Source organism: Salvelinus fontinalis, chromosome 41, assembly GCF_029448725.1.
Source record: "Salvelinus fontinalis isolate EN_2023a chromosome 41, ASM2944872v1, whole genome shotgun sequence".
NCBI classification, from domain to species: domain Eukaryota; kingdom Metazoa; phylum Chordata; class Actinopteri; order Salmoniformes; family Salmonidae; genus Salvelinus; species Salvelinus fontinalis.
This window is the reverse complement of record NC_074705.1, coordinates 7734719-7750463: the sequence shown is the minus strand read 5'-3', so window position 1 is coordinate 7750463 and position 15745 is coordinate 7734719. Positions and strand designations below refer to the sequence as shown.

Below are 15745 nucleotides of genomic sequence, written 5' to 3'. Positions count from 1 at the left end.
ATTTACATTTTACATTTAAGTCATTTAGCAGACGCTCTTATCCAGAGCGACTTACAAATTGGACCTGCCTGCCTGTTAACAAAAAAGTTCTTCAATGAGGAAATACTTTCCAATATTCAGCTACAGCTACTAAGTATATCTGAATACTTACTTTGAAATGTATGTGAAAGTAATTGAGATATTTTAATTAGTAATTTAACCTAGGTCTGGTTCCACCTATACAATCCTTTCAGATATACACAAGTGATTAGAGGAGAGGGGTTAGGGGCTAAGCACTAGATCTCTGGAACAGAAAACAGAACAAGTTTAGTTTTTATGATGAGGCAACTGTCTGTGTAAACAGACAATAAAACACTATCTTATCTGAAGTACTCCATTCATGGGAAATCTACTGGGATAAATCCCAGTAGTCTTAAAAAAAATCTCTTGTCTCCCCTCTAAACACAAACGGCATCATTAGGAAATAATTTATTGAACATTTGCCACCAGATATACAGTATCAGTTAAATACAAAGACAGCTTCAACCTGGAGCCATTTCTATCCCTTCATCTTTAAACATCAGGGACAGACTCCTTTTACAAACCCTCCTCTCTCCTCAGTCATGCTCGCTGTAGCTACACACACAGACAGAGTGAGAATGTTACTTTATGAATCCCAAATTGATCCCTCCCTAGTCTGCCCCTACCCCCTCGTACAGGAGTCTACTTGGGATTCAGCAACTCTGTGCTTGAAGTCTTTTGGTTTTCTGTCTTCTAATAGAGAGTAGAATACGGGTGCATCTCAATAATCTAACAAGGTTTCCTCTCCTTACACTGCTCCCTTCCTCTGCACTACTCTGTAAACTGGACAGGTGAAAGGTCATACCCAGTAGGGTTAGAACATCCTATTGCTTTATCTTAAGAGAGGGAGACACTTGAGATGCACAGTAGGTAGTGAAAGCAGTTTCCGTTCTGAAAGCATGATTAAGAAGCTATAGTAGATGCAGGAGGAAGTTGCCCCTAAACGCTGACACAAGGTCAGATACAGTGAGCTCCAAAAGTATTGGAACAGTGAGTTTTTGCTGTTGTTATTTTGGCTCTGTACTTCAGCACTTTGGATTTAAAATTATACAATGACAATGAGGTTAAAGTGCAGACTGTCATAGAATACACTTCTACATTGATGTGGATGCTACCATGATCATGGATAATTCTGAATGCATCGTGAATAATGATGAGTGAGAAAGTTACAGATGCACAAATATCATACCCCTAAAACATGCTAACCGCTCACCATTACAATAACAGGTTACATTAGCATGTTTGTGTGTCTAACTTTCTCATATCATTATTCACAATATATTCAGGATTATCTATAATCATGATAACTTCCACATTAATGTAGAAGAGTTTAGAAACATTCTATTCTTATTTACACTAAAACTCACTCCAAAATGACAATACAATATTTACCATTCATTTCTATTGGGCACAAAATAATCTAAAACACAACCAAAACGAACAGCAAATTCATTCAACAAATGTGTAGAGTCACAAGCTTGATGTAGTCATTGTGTGCTATGAATATGGGACCAAATACTTTTTACTACTTTAATACACAAGTGAATTTGTATGAAATACCTTTGGTCCCCTAAAATGGGGGGGACTACGTACAAAAAGTGCTGTAATTTCTAAACAATTTACCCGATATGGATGAAAATACCCTCAAACTAAAGCTGACAGTCTGCACTTTAACCTCAGTCATTATATAATTTCAAATCCAAAGTGCTAGAGTACACAGCCAAAACAACAAAAAATTAAATACTTTTGGAGCTAACTGTATTCTCCATCCCAGTAACAGGTAGTTAGGATTGGGGAAAGGTAATCTGATCCTAGATATGTGGTTAGGGGCAACTTCTACCTTGAGCCTAATGTAAAGTAATCACATGAATATATATGATCAAAAATGGCAATAAGTCTGACAAACGCCTCGTCTCCTCTACTTCTAACAAGACCAGGTGTGTTCAACAAGAAGGGCCAGGAAGATACCAGTATCATTAATACCATGGCAAGAAACAAAACACAAAGCGAATTTTACATCTTTAGGAAACAGCCCTAAAGTTAGAAACAAATATCATTATCTTGTCACATTTATTTATTTTCTAAGATATAGCACAGAATATTTTACATACAGCAGGTTTTTATAGGACCAAAGAAAAATGGAAAAAATATTGTCATACTGGTATCGTCACAGCCCGATCAACAAGACTGTCCCTAAACGTTAAAATGCTGATTCAAACAATTAAACAGTAGCTAGGGATAAGTAAAAAAGCTGTCACATATGCTGAAGTTCTTCAGCTAGATTTTGGCCATTAAACATTCACTAACATTAGCTAACAGTTTAAAAGCTGACGTATTTCACTGCTAACATCAGCCTTTTTGAACACACCTCAAGTGTATAAATTAAAACTGTCCGGTAAAAATCAAGCCTCTATTGTACATTTGAATCTGGTAAAAGGTGCTCTCCGAACATATGGCATTTTTAATGTTGCTTTGTTGGAAGATTGGATGGCCTCTCCAAGGCAAGCCTACACACACGTTCAGACAAAGACACACAAACACAGGAGACATAGATTAGAAATCACTGGTCACTTTTAGAAATGCATCACTAGCCACTTCAATAATGTTCCGTATCTAGCATTACTCATCTCATATGTATAAACTGCACTCCACACTATTCTACGGTATCTTAGTCACTTCTAAATTGTGTTTACATATTGCATCACCCATTTCATATGTATATAATGTATTGTATTCTATACTACACCACTGACTGTCAAACAGCCATCTCCAGCACATCAGAGGCTGCTGTCTATAGACATAGATTAGGAATCACTGGCCACTTTAAGGAAATGAAACACTAGCCACTTTAATCAAGGACGTAATGTCTCTCCGTATCTTGCATTATTAATCTCATATGCGTAAACTGTACTCTGTACTATTCTGCGGTATCTTAGTCACTTTAATTGTTTGTAAATATTGCATTACTCATCTCATATGTATATACAGTACTCTATACTATGCCACTGTATCTTAGTCCAATGCTGCTCTGACATATGTATATATGTTCTTAATCCATTCCTTAATTAGATTTAAGTGCATTTTGGGTATATCTTGTGAAACTGTTAGATGTTACTTGTTAGATATTACTGCACTGTTAGATCTAGAAGCACAAGCATTTCGCAACACCCACAATAACAGCTGCTAAACACGTGTATGTGACTAATAAAACTTGATTTGATTTGAGGAGAGAGGAGGATGTCAGTGGACATAGACAGTAGCACCAGCCTAATAAACAATCTCCCACCACAGAGTTAGTTAGAGATCTCATCTTTGTATCTGTCCCATTATGGCTTCTGTGACAGCCTCAATGGCACTGCCTGTGCTATCTCCATTTTGAAGTAGTCCATTTTCTTCTTTGTTGTGTTTAAAAAAAGCATGAACTTCATAATGGTGAATTACCGCCACCCGCAGTGCTGGAATCCTGAACCAAATCTTGTGTGTCATTCATTTATTGTGGCCATTAGGTAGCAGTGATACAGCTTAAAGCCATTTACAAACTGGGTAACCCAATTTGAAGAAGCAGCCAATGTTCTGCTCATTCCTTCATTGGCTGATACCTCCCAATCCATAGGAATCGCCACTCACTTGTCTACTTTAAAATGATGGAAGCCCTCAATGGCAATGTTCATGCAACAACAGGTTATATCCAACTAGAACTCTAACTATCTCTATACTATCTCACACACACTCTTATTGTACCTATGAGACGGTCTTGAAGGTCTGCAGAATGAGGTTGGTTTGGTGGATCAGTCTATTCGCACTGATGAACACGTTGATCGCCCTGGAAACAAGGATGGTTCAGTTGTTGTTATTTAACGACTGCAAATAAAACGAACACACAATGTCAGCAAAACAGTTGTTTCAAAATAGCCCTGACATTTCAAACCTGCTTATATAATTGGTTTCTCATGGTCATCGTAAAATAAACAGTAAGAACATTCCCACTACTAATATTATTAGAATTAATGTACACTGAACAAAATATAAAACGCAACATGCAACAATTTCAAAGATTTTACTGAGTTACAGTTCATATAAGGCAGTGGTCACCAACCGGTCGGTGGCGCAATTGGCGGTGCACTTGATTCAGAAGCCCTGCGCACCGGCAGATCTGTGGCTAAATCGAGTGGGCCTACAAAGTTTGATACTAGCTACATCAGATTTCAGAACTTTTAAAAACCATGAGCATAGAGACTCAAAGAATACAGCAAAGAGCTGCTGTTTTTATGACTGAGTTTTTATTCAGCACTGTCAACACTGTTTTTATTCAGCACTGTTAACACTGTTTTTATTCAGCACTGTCAACACTGTTTTTATTCAGCACTGTCAACACTGTTTTTATTCAGCACTGTTAACACTGTTTTTATTCAGCACTGTCAACACTGTTTTTATTCAGCACTGTTAACACTGTTTTTATTCAGCACTGTCAACACTGTTTTTATTCAGCACTGTCAACACTGTTTTTATTCAGCACTGTCAACACTGTTTTTATTCAGCACTGTCAACACTGTTTTTATTCAGCACTGTCAACACTGTTTTTATTCAGCACTGTTAACACTGTTTTTATTCAGCACTGTCAACACTGTTTTTATTCAACACGATTACAAAACATAAAACGTACTCTGTAACACCACTCGCGCTGCAGCTGTGATTAATTGGTAGCCAAGTGTATCGATAGCAATGCGTTTTTATTGTTATTAGCAGCTCATCGTGTCTATTTTAATATATCGAGGAATATTTCACTTTCTCCGGTCATAGGAACAACATGAATTTGTGCATGAGGTAGATGAGCTCCGACTCATTTTGCCATCAGGTGGAAGACGGTGTCCCCCATCTCTGGTCAGTCTCACCTGAGGCAAGGCAAGGAAGGACAGAGCAGGGACCGTGAGAGGCAGACCCTCTGCTGCTCTCTCCCTCCCTCCGCTGAGACCAATGCAGTGTTTAAAACAACTAGGAACACGGAAATTTCAGACTTCTGACTTCAGTGCGTTCAAGACAACAGGGAACTCGGGAAAAAACTAGATGCGACTGGGAAAAATAGTTTTGAACTGGGGATTGAGTTGATCAGGCTATTGATTGTGGCCTGTGGAATGTTGTCCAACTCTTCTTTAATGGTTGTGGAAAGTTGCTGGATATTGAAGAGAACTGGAACATGCTGTCGTTCCTGAGCATCCCAAACAGGCTCAATGAGCGACATGTCTGGTGAGTGTGCAGGCCATGGAAGAAGTGGGACATTTTCAGTTGCCAGGAATTGTGTACATGGGGCCGTGCATTATCATTCTGAAACATGAGGTGATGGTGGCGGATGAATGGCACGACAATGGGCCAGGATCTCGCCACGGTATCTCTGTGCATTCAAATTGTCATCGATAAAATGCAATTGTGTTCGTTGTCCATAGCTTATGCCTTGCCATACCATAACCCCACCGCCACCATGGGGCACTCTGTTGACAACGTTGACATCAGTAAACCGCTCGCCCACATGATAATATACACGTCTGCCATCTGCCCGGTATAGTTGAAACCGAGATTCATCCGTGAAGAGCACACTTCTCCAGCGTGCCAGTGGCCATCGAGGGTAAGCATTTGCCCACTGAAGTCTGTTACAACGCCAAACTGCAGTTAGATCAAAGCTTTGGTGGAGGACAACGAGCATGCAGATGAGCTTCCCTGAGACGGTTTGGTTTGTGCCGAAATTCTTCGGGTAGTGCAAACCCACCGTTTCACCAGCTGTCCAGGTGGCTGGTCTCAGACGTACCCGCAGGTGAAGAAGCTGGATGTGGAGGTCCTGGGCTGGCATGGTTACATGTGGTCTGCGGTTGGACGTATTGTCAAATTCCCAATTCTCTGGCAAGAGCTCTGGGGGAAATTCCTGCAGTCAGCATGCCAATTGCACGCTCCCCCAGAACATGGCATCTGTGGCAGTGTGTTGTGTGACAAAACTGCACATTTTAGAGTAGCCTTTTATTGTCAACAGCACAAGGTGCACCTGTGTAATGATCATGCTATTTAATCAGCTTCTTGATATGCCACACCTGTCAGGTGGATGGATTATCTTGGCAAAGGAGAAATGCTCACTAACAGGGATATAAACAAATTTGTGCACAACATTTGAGAGAAATACGCTTTTTGTGCGTATGGAACATTTCTGGGATCTTCTATTTTAGCTTATGTAACATGGGACCAACACCTTATATGTTGCATTTAAATTTTTGTTCAGTGTATTTTTGCTGTGGGTTTAGTAAGTGCTATTTTGTGAAGAAAAAAAATCCCCCAATCACAATTCACTGCTTTCGATAAGCATATATCTATCTATTCAGCTTCCTTATGAATCTACTCTACACGACTCACTTTCCATCTTTGAAGTATGTTTTGAGAGTGTCGCTGAAGCTTTTGGAGTATTTGACAAACTCCTTCTTCTGGTGCTCAAGAGCCTGGACACAGAGAGAAGAGACAGACAGATGTGAACATCGCCTTCACAATGATATCAGCTCTCCTTGCAGCCATTGATCACATTAAAGATAAGGAAGAAACACACTGAGTGTACAAAACATTAGGAACACCTTCCTAATATTGAGTTGCACCCCCTTTTGCCCTCAGAACAGCCTCAATTCGTCAGGGCATGGACTCTACAAGGATGTCAAAAGTGTTCCACAGGGACGATGGCCCATGTTGACTCCAATGCTTCCCACAGTCATGTCAAGTTGACTGGATGTCCTTTGGGTGGTGGACCATTCTTGATACACACAGGAAACTATTGAGCCTGAAAAACCCAGCAGCGTTGCAGTTCTTGACACACTCACACCTGTGCGCCTGGCACCTACTACCATACCCTGGTTAAAAGCACTTGAATATTTTTTGAATGGCGCACACACACAATCCATGTCCTTCTTTAACCCGTCTCCTCCCATTAATCTACACTGATTGAAGTCCATTTAACAAGTGACATCAATAAGGGTTCATAGCTTTTCACCTGGATTCACCTGCTCAGTCAATGCCATGGAAAGAGCTGTTTTGTCCACTCAGTGTATATTCCACATCTCTGTGTCTTACCCTGCGGTTCTGGTAGTGGTATTTCTTAAAGACGTTATTGACTGTATCCAGGAGCTCCTTTATAGCACTGGCGATGTCTCTATGGAAAACAACCAACACCAATCAAGAAGCAGGATGTGAAGGACATGCTCATGAAGGTGTGTGTGTTAGTGTGTACAGTGTGCGTGTACTCACTTAATTGTCTGTAGGAAGCGTACCCTGTCGTTGATCTCGTCAGGTATCTTACTGAGGATGTGTTTCAGAGCTCTGGATTTCTCATTTAGGTCCTGGAACTCCTGCTCTGGCCTGTCCACTAAAAACTCTACACACACACACACACACACACACACACACACACACACACACAGGGAATAGGAGTATATTTTAATAAACAGCTACAAACACACTGAAGCCCTTGTAAGCAGATGCTTAGTGCTGGCACTTTTCTACACACACACCTTCCACGTCATCTGCAGCCATGCGCAGCAGAGACTCTGTGTAGTTTATCTGAACGTTTTTCTTCTCCAGAATTTTCATTATGATGTCCTGAGTTAGGCCTGGGTTCTCCCTCTCCGCCTAGCAACACAAACACACAATTACACTGCCCATCCTTGCAACCAGAGCCCAGCGGTTACGTAAGGGCAAAGGTCATACGTTTATGAGGTAAGGGGTTAGATGTCAGGGATCGTGTGTTTGTGTGTCTTACCTTGATGAAGGCTGCCCTCAGTGTCTGGGCAGCTGACAAGTTGATCCTCTCCAGCTGCCAAACCAACACACACACACACATCGTTAGGGGCTGACAAGAACAAACACACTCATCCAGGGTTCGACATACAGGGCTGCCTGCTGGTCCGGGGAGTTATTTTCAATCAAGGCTATATAATTGATGAAAAAAATGGAATTCCTGAAGCTGCTAGTTCATTATATAGATTATTTATCTCACACGGGCCGCACACACAGCCTCATTTGAGCGGAATCATCTGTCGGGCAGCAAGAGCGCGCAGCTCTCAACTGTCCTGATTCTTTTGCAACAGACACCATTTATTCCAAATGCTCTTCAACGTAAAAGCTGTTGGGTTCTTAAACGGAAGTTGTACCATAGTCCCATGTACCAACACCACAGTCACCTCCAAACTCATCACCAAGCTCAGGACCCTGGTACTAAACACCTGCCTCTGCAATTGGATACTGGACTTCCTGATGGGCCACCCCCAAGTGGTGAGTGTAGGCAACAACACATCCGGCACGCTGATCATCAACACGGGGGCCCCTCAGGGGTGTGTGCTTTGTCCCCACCTGTACTCCCTGCGTGGCCGTGCATGACTCCAACACCATCATCAAGTTTGCTGACAACACAACGGTGGTACGACTGATCACCGACGACGATGAGGCAGCCTATAGGGAGGGGGCAAAGAAACCTGACAGCGTGGTGCCAGGACAACAACCTCTCCCTCAATGTCAGCAAGACAAAGGAGCTGACCGTGGACCACAGGAAACCGGAGGGGCGAGTACGCCCCCATCCACAGACGGGGCTGTAGTGGAGCAGGTCGAGAGCTTCAAGTTCCTCAGTGTCCAAATCACTAAGGAATTATCATGGTCCACACACACCCACACAGTTGTGAAAAGGGCATGACAGCGCCTGCCCTCAGGAGGCTGAAAAAATGTGGTCTGGACCATTGAGAGCATCTTGACAGGCTGCAACACCGCTTGGTACGGCAACTGCAAGGCACCTGATCTACACAGGGTGGTGAGTATGGCACTGTACATCAAGGGGCCAAGCTTCCTGCCATCCAGGACCTCTATACCAGGAGGTGTCAGAGGAAGGCCCTAAAAATTGTCAAAGACTCCAGCCACCCTAGTCATAGACTGTTCTCTCTGCTACCACACGGCAAGCGGTACCGGAGTGCCAAGACTAGGTCCAAAGGGCTTATTAACAGCTTCTACCCCCAAGCCATAAGCCTCCTGAACAGCCAATCAAAGGGCTACCCAGACCCCTCTTTAACGCTGCTGCTACTTTCTGTTTATTATCTATGCATAGTCACTTTAACTCTACCTACATGTACATATTACCTCAACTAACCGGTGCCCACGCACATTGACTCTGTACCGGTAACCCCCTGTATATAGCCTCTCTTGTTATTTTACTGCTGCTGTTTAATTATTTGTTACTTTATTTTCAATTTTTTACTTGACACTTATTTTTTATTATTTTTTAAAACTTCTTAAAGCATTTTGGGGTAGGGGCTTGTAAGTAAGCATTTCAATGTAAGGTCTACACAATGATTCTCTACCCTATACTTGCTTGTTTTGTCACAAACTGAAATTAGGCGAACTATTTGAATTTTAGCAACCAGGAAATGGAGGAGCGATTTCTGCATAGTGCATCTTTAACTCCGCATTGTTGGAAAAGAAAGAACCCGTAAGTAAGAATTTCACTTTTAGTCAGTGGTGTAAAGTACTTAAGTAAAAATACTTTAAAGCACTACTTAAGTTGTTTTTTGGGGTATCTGTACTTCACTATTTTTGACAACTTTTACTTCACTACATTCCTGAAGAAAATTATGTACTTTTCCCATACATTTTCCCTGACACCCAAAAGTACTCGTTACATTTTGACAGGAAAATGGTCCAATTCATCCACTTATCAAGAAAACATCCCTGGTGCCTCTGATCTGGAGGACTCACTAAACACAAATGTCTTGGAGTGTGCCCCTGGCTATCTGTAAAAAATGTAAAAAAAATAAAGAAACTATGCTGTCTGTTTTGCATAATATAAGGACTTTGAAATTATTAATACTTTTACTTTTGATACATAACTATATTTTAGCAATTCCGTTTACTTTTAATACTGAAGTATATTTAAAATCAAATAGTTTTAGACTTTAACTCAATTAGTATTTTAATGGGTGACTTTCACTTGAGTTATTTTCTATTAAGGTATCTTTACTTTTACTGAAGTATGACTTTTCAGTACTTTTCCCACCACTGCTTTTAGTCTACACCTGTTGTTTACCAATCATCTGACAAATACAATTTGATTTGTATGGTTTCCACGCATTGCCATTCCAATCTGAATAGTTTGCGAATGTTTGGCACAAGCCTGCTACGTTAGGTTAAGCACAAGCTGCACATCTATAAATTCTTCCATGCTCTAAAGTGGAGTGAAGTCCACAGGGTTCCATATTTCAACTTCTTCCAGCCACTCATTTTTGTTTTTTAAGGAGAGACACGACTGAACTACAACTTCCGTTTAAGAATAAAATGGAAATCAACAGCATTTGGAGTAAACGGTTTCTGTTGCGAAATGTTTTCCAACTAGCACGTGAAAAATAATTGTTGTGGACTTAGAACATCCCAATTTTTGGATTTTTCAGTAAGAAAAAGTGCGATTTAGAGAGTGGAAACCAGAAAACACTATAGGAAAACTCGGCCAAACAAAACCTTGAAAACGGAATTCAGCGTAAGATAAAACAGATTTTAAAGGGCCCTAGAACTGACTGTTCAAAATCACTAACAAGAATACCGTTTTTGATATTGCTTAAGTTTTATTTTCCCCCTCAAAACAATCAATGTAAATATTACATTGCCAAGTGAAAATGTTATTATTTGTGTATGGAGAGTAGGTTATAGGCTATACGCTAGCTTGCTCAGCCCACAAATTAAAGATAAAACCACCTGATATTTAAATGATGCACGCATCATCAACCATCCTTTGAGATCTTGGCCCTGGCCAGTATGTTTTTCACTTGGACCAGTAGCTTCAGGTCGCAATGGCCCGGTGTGTCACTTGAAAATTTACCTCAATCTATATTAGACAAAACACTCACACACATTACCTCGTTAAAAACTGGGTACATGACAGCGTATAGCGTCATGGAGACCATGGAGTTTGTCTCGGTTTCAATCCTCATCTCTTCCATGGTCATCCTCCAAGGAGGTGCAGAGAACACACACTCACTTTTTCCTATCTTTCTCTTTCACACACACACACACACACAGAGAGAGAGAGAGAGAAGCACCAAGAGTCCCCAGAGTGACAAGAGCCTAGAGAGAGAGAGATTTGTTACATTTACATTTAAGTCATTTAGCAGACGCTCTTATCCAGAGCGACTTACAACCTGTTGCCACAAGGGCAACCAGTGAAAAACAAACACCATTGTAAATACAACCCATATTTATGTGTATTTATTTTCCTTTCTGTACTTTAACTATTTGCACATCATTTTAACACTTTACATAGCTATAATATGACATTTGAAATGTCTCTATTCCTTTGAAACTTTTGTGAGTAATGTTTACTGTTCATTTGATTGTTTATTTCACGTTTGTTTATTATCCATTTCACTTGCTTTGGCAATGTAAACATATGTTTCCCATGCCAATAAAGCCATTTAAATTGAATAGAGAGCTTTGTCTATGTTGTCATGTAGACAGGCCTAAGGCGTTATTAACTTCCTCTTCTAGTGTGACATGATTAGGTACTGTACACAAGAACGTTACCATGCAAGTTGTTAAACACGTTAAACATGTTCGGTTCCTAAGAAGCTAGCTAACTTAGCTGTCACACATGCTCGCTAACTTTAATTACCAACGTTTGGTAACTAACTACCTAGCTAGTTTGCAGATTATATGTCAATTTAGGCGGACCTTTAATTGTGAAAAATCACCAAGGCATATAGCTAACATTAAGTAACTGCATTACCTATCAGTATCATGCTACTGTAGCTAACGCGTTAGTGACGCTTGAGCAACTCGCAAATTTGTGGCTAATGCACTGTCATTCAGTAGAGATGCGTCTAACGGTCCAATGGTAGTTATCTTAAGTAACCACAGATAGTTACCTTTCTTGTCACCGTTCTAATAGCCAAACTGTCTAGTTAGCTGTGTTGTTATCATCAGCCTCTCCTTCAGCGACACTTCCGGGTCACGGAATTTTGGAAACGCTCTAAATAAAAGTCCCCCACATAATAGTAGAAAAGTGTCAATAACCTCAATTATTCATGATACATTAAAAATAATTGTCGAAACATGAACAAGGATTCGTATTTGTTCATATTTAAGTGACATTTGCATTAAATGTTCTAAGGTCGAATAAATGCCCGCAATGAAAATCATTGTACATGACATAAATATTAGCTCTGGAGCAAAAACTATTCAAGGTGCCGCAGTAAAAGTATTGTAGGGAATACTCAGTAGGGTCTGTTGAATGTATAAATGGTGTCATTTCATGGGTCACTGAATTATACGCAGTATTGCTGGCCTTTTACTTTTGTTTTGGGCTCCCGAGTGGCGCAGCGGTCTAAAGCACTGCATCGCAGTGGTAGAGAAGTCACTACCAACACCCTAGTTATAATCCAGGCTGCATCACAACCGGCCGTGATTGGGAGTCCCATAGGGCGGCGCACAATTGGCCCAGCATCGTCTGGGTTTGACCGGTGTAGGCCGTCAAATAATAATTTCACCCAATTTATTGTGGGAAGCTTGTCTACCTGAATAATAATCTACCTGAAACGTTTGACCGATGTTAAACAATTTAAAGGCAATGCTACCAAATATTAATTGAGTGTATGTAAACTTCTGACCCACTGGGAATGTGATGAATGAAATAAAAGCTGAAATAAATCAATCTGACATTTATTATTCTTAAAATAAAGTGGTGATCCTAACTGACCTAAAACAGGGCATTTTTACTAGGATTAAATGTTAGGAATTGTGAAAAACTGAGTTTAAATGTATTTGGCTAAGGTGTATGTAAACTTCTGACTTCAACTGTATAGCACAGTATGGGCAAACGATCAATTGCGTGTCAATTAAACCATTGTCCAGTCTACTCACTACAGTCCTTAGAATGCAAAACAGGTGAGTCTTAACAAAAAGCTAGGTCATAGGAAGTGTTACTGGACTTTTATGTGGTCAAACAACTTACAGGCAAAATGATTCACTATGCCGATGTACACTAATCTACACTATATATTAAAAAGTATGTGGAACTCCCTTCAAATTAGTGGAGTCCACTATTTCAACCACCCCCGTTGCTAACAGGTGTATAAAATCGAGCACACAGCCATGCAATCTCCATAGACAAACACTGTCAGTAGAACGGCCTTACTGAAAACTTAGTGGCTTTCAACATGGTACTGTCATAGGAAGCTACCTTTCCAACAAGCCAGTTTGTCAAATTTACATTTACATTACATTCTGCCCTGATAGAACTGCCCTAGTCAACTGTAAGTGCTGTTATTGTGAAGTGGAAACGTCTAGGAGCAACAACGGCTCAGCAACGAAGTGGTAGGCCACACAAGCTCACAGAACAAAACCGCTGAGTGCTGAAGTGTGTAGCACGTAAAAATCGTTGGTCCTCAGTTGCAACACTCACTACCGAGTTCCAAACTGCCTCTGGAAACAATGTCAGCACAAGAACTGTTCGTCGGGAGCTTCATGAAATGGGTTTTCATGGCCGAGCAGCCGCACACAAGCCTAAAATCACCATGCGCAATGCCAAGCATTGGCTGGAGTGTTGTAAAGCTCGCCACCATTGGACTCGGGAGCAGTGGAAACGCGTTCTCTGGAGTGATGAATCACGTTTCAGTCCGACGGACAAATCTGTACTTGGCGGATGCCAGGAGAACGCTGCCTGCCGTTATGCATAGTGCCAACTGTAAAGTTTGGTGGAGGAGGAATATTGGTCTAGGGCTGTTTTCCATGGTTTGGACTAGGCACTTTGTTCCAGTGAAGGGAAATATTAACGCTACAGCATACAATGACATTCTAGACGATTCTGTGCTTCCAACTTTGTGGCAACAGTTTGGGGGAAGCCCTTTCCTGTTTCAACATGACAATGCCACCGTGCACAAAGCGAGGTCTATACAGAAATGGTTTGTCGAGATCGGTGTGGAAAAACTTGACTGGCCTGCACAGAGTCCTGACTTCAACCCCATCAAACACCTTGAATTAGAATGCCGACTGCGAGCCAGGCCTAATCGCACAACATCAGTGCTCGACCTCACAAATGCTCTTGTAGCTGAATGGATGCAAGTCCCCGCAGCAATGTTCCGACATCTAGTGGAAAGCCTTCCCAGAAGAGCGGATGCTGTTATTGCAGCAAAGGGGGGGGGATCAACTCCATATTAATGCCCATCATTTTGGAGTGAGATGTTTGACCAGCAGGTGTCCACATGCTTTCGGTCATGTAGTGTATCTTCTGTGTGGTGTCATTTCATAGGGATCTGAATAATATGGAGTGTTGCTGGCCTTTTACTGTGGTCAAACTGCTTAAAATGAAACCACTGGACACTGTATGGTACAAATATTGCACTGTGCAGGCAAAGCAATCCACAAAGCAATCAGATCGCAAAACATAAAGACTTGTGTCCAATGAGAGGCTGTTCAATGTCTGTGTGTGTGTGTGTGTGACTGTGTGTCACTGTGTGTGTGTCACTGTGTGTGTGTCACTGTGTGTGTGTGTCACTGTGTGTGTGTGTCACTGTGTGTGTGTGTGTGTGTGTGTGTGTGTGTGTGTGTGTGTGTGTGTGTGTGTGTGTGTGTGTGTGTGTGTGTGTGTGTGTGTGTGTGTGTGTGTGTGTGTGTGTGTGTGTGTGTGTGTGTGTGTGTGTGTGTGTGTGTCACTGTGTGTGTCACTGTGTGTGTCACTGTGTGTGTCACTGTGTGTGTTTGTGTTTGTTGCTTGGTTGCTCCTCTGGTGTTGCATGGGTATGTGTTTTAAATTATTGTAATTGAACTGTTCTGGAAGCCAGTCTGTTTCTGCTGATTTACTTTCTCTTTTCTCTCTCATCCAGTCCTCTTTGTTCTAGACAGAAGATATTATCTTTTTCCCCACTGCTCTTTCTCCCTATGCTGAGCCACTTGAAAAAGACCATTGGTCAGTGGTTTCAATAGACTACTCTGGTAGCCTACTAATAAAGGTTTGGCTATTTTTGTCTTTTCTCCCAACTTCTGCCTTAACTCTAACGAGTCTCCCTCCCGGATCCAGGATCCTCCTCATCAAAAAAGCTGACTAGCATAGCCTAGCCTAACGGGACAGGGATATCATATAATATATTTTCATGAAATCACAAGTCCAATACAGTAAATGAAAGATAAACATCTTGTGAATCCAGCCATCATTTCCGATTTTTAAATGTATTTATATTAGCTCACCACAATAGCCAAACACACAACGCCATGTTTTCACCATGTTTCCACCGCATAGGTAGCTTTCACAAAACCCACAAATAGAGATAAAATGAATCACTAACCTTGAACAACTTCATCAGATGACAGTCTTATAACATCATGTTATACAATACATTTATGTTTTGTTCGAAAATGTGCATATTTGAGGTATAAATCGTAGTTTTACATTGCAGCCACCATCACAAATAGCACCAAAGCAGCCAGAATAATTACAGAGAGCAATGTGAAATACATAAATACTCATCATAAAACATTTATGAAAAATACATGGTGTACAGCAAATGAAAGATAAACATCTTGTGAATCCAGCCAATATTTCCTATTTTTTTAAGTGTTTTACAGCGAAAACACAATATATATTTCTATTAGCTCACCACAATAGCCAAACACACAACGCCATTTATTCACCGCCAAAATA

General features: G+C 41.0%; 1 protein-coding gene across 1 annotated transcript; it reads right to left on the bottom strand.

The window, feature by feature from the left end:
• Positions 1-453: 453 nt before the first annotated feature.
• LOC129840351 (programmed cell death protein 10-B-like) lies at positions 454-12065 on the bottom strand. The gene is made up of 9 exons (XM_055908163.1): positions 11976-12065; positions 10971-11178; positions 7841-7894; positions 7593-7710; positions 7330-7456; positions 7156-7234; positions 6454-6536; positions 3802-3883; positions 454-2567 (listed from the first exon to the last, which is right to left on the bottom strand). Exons 2-8 carry the CDS (start codon positions 11058-11060, stop codon positions 3802-3804), a joined length of 633 nt encoding a protein of 210 aa, XP_055764138.1. The 5' UTR covers positions 11061-11178; positions 11976-12065; the 3' UTR covers positions 454-2567.
• Positions 12066-15745: the final 3680 nt, after the last annotated feature.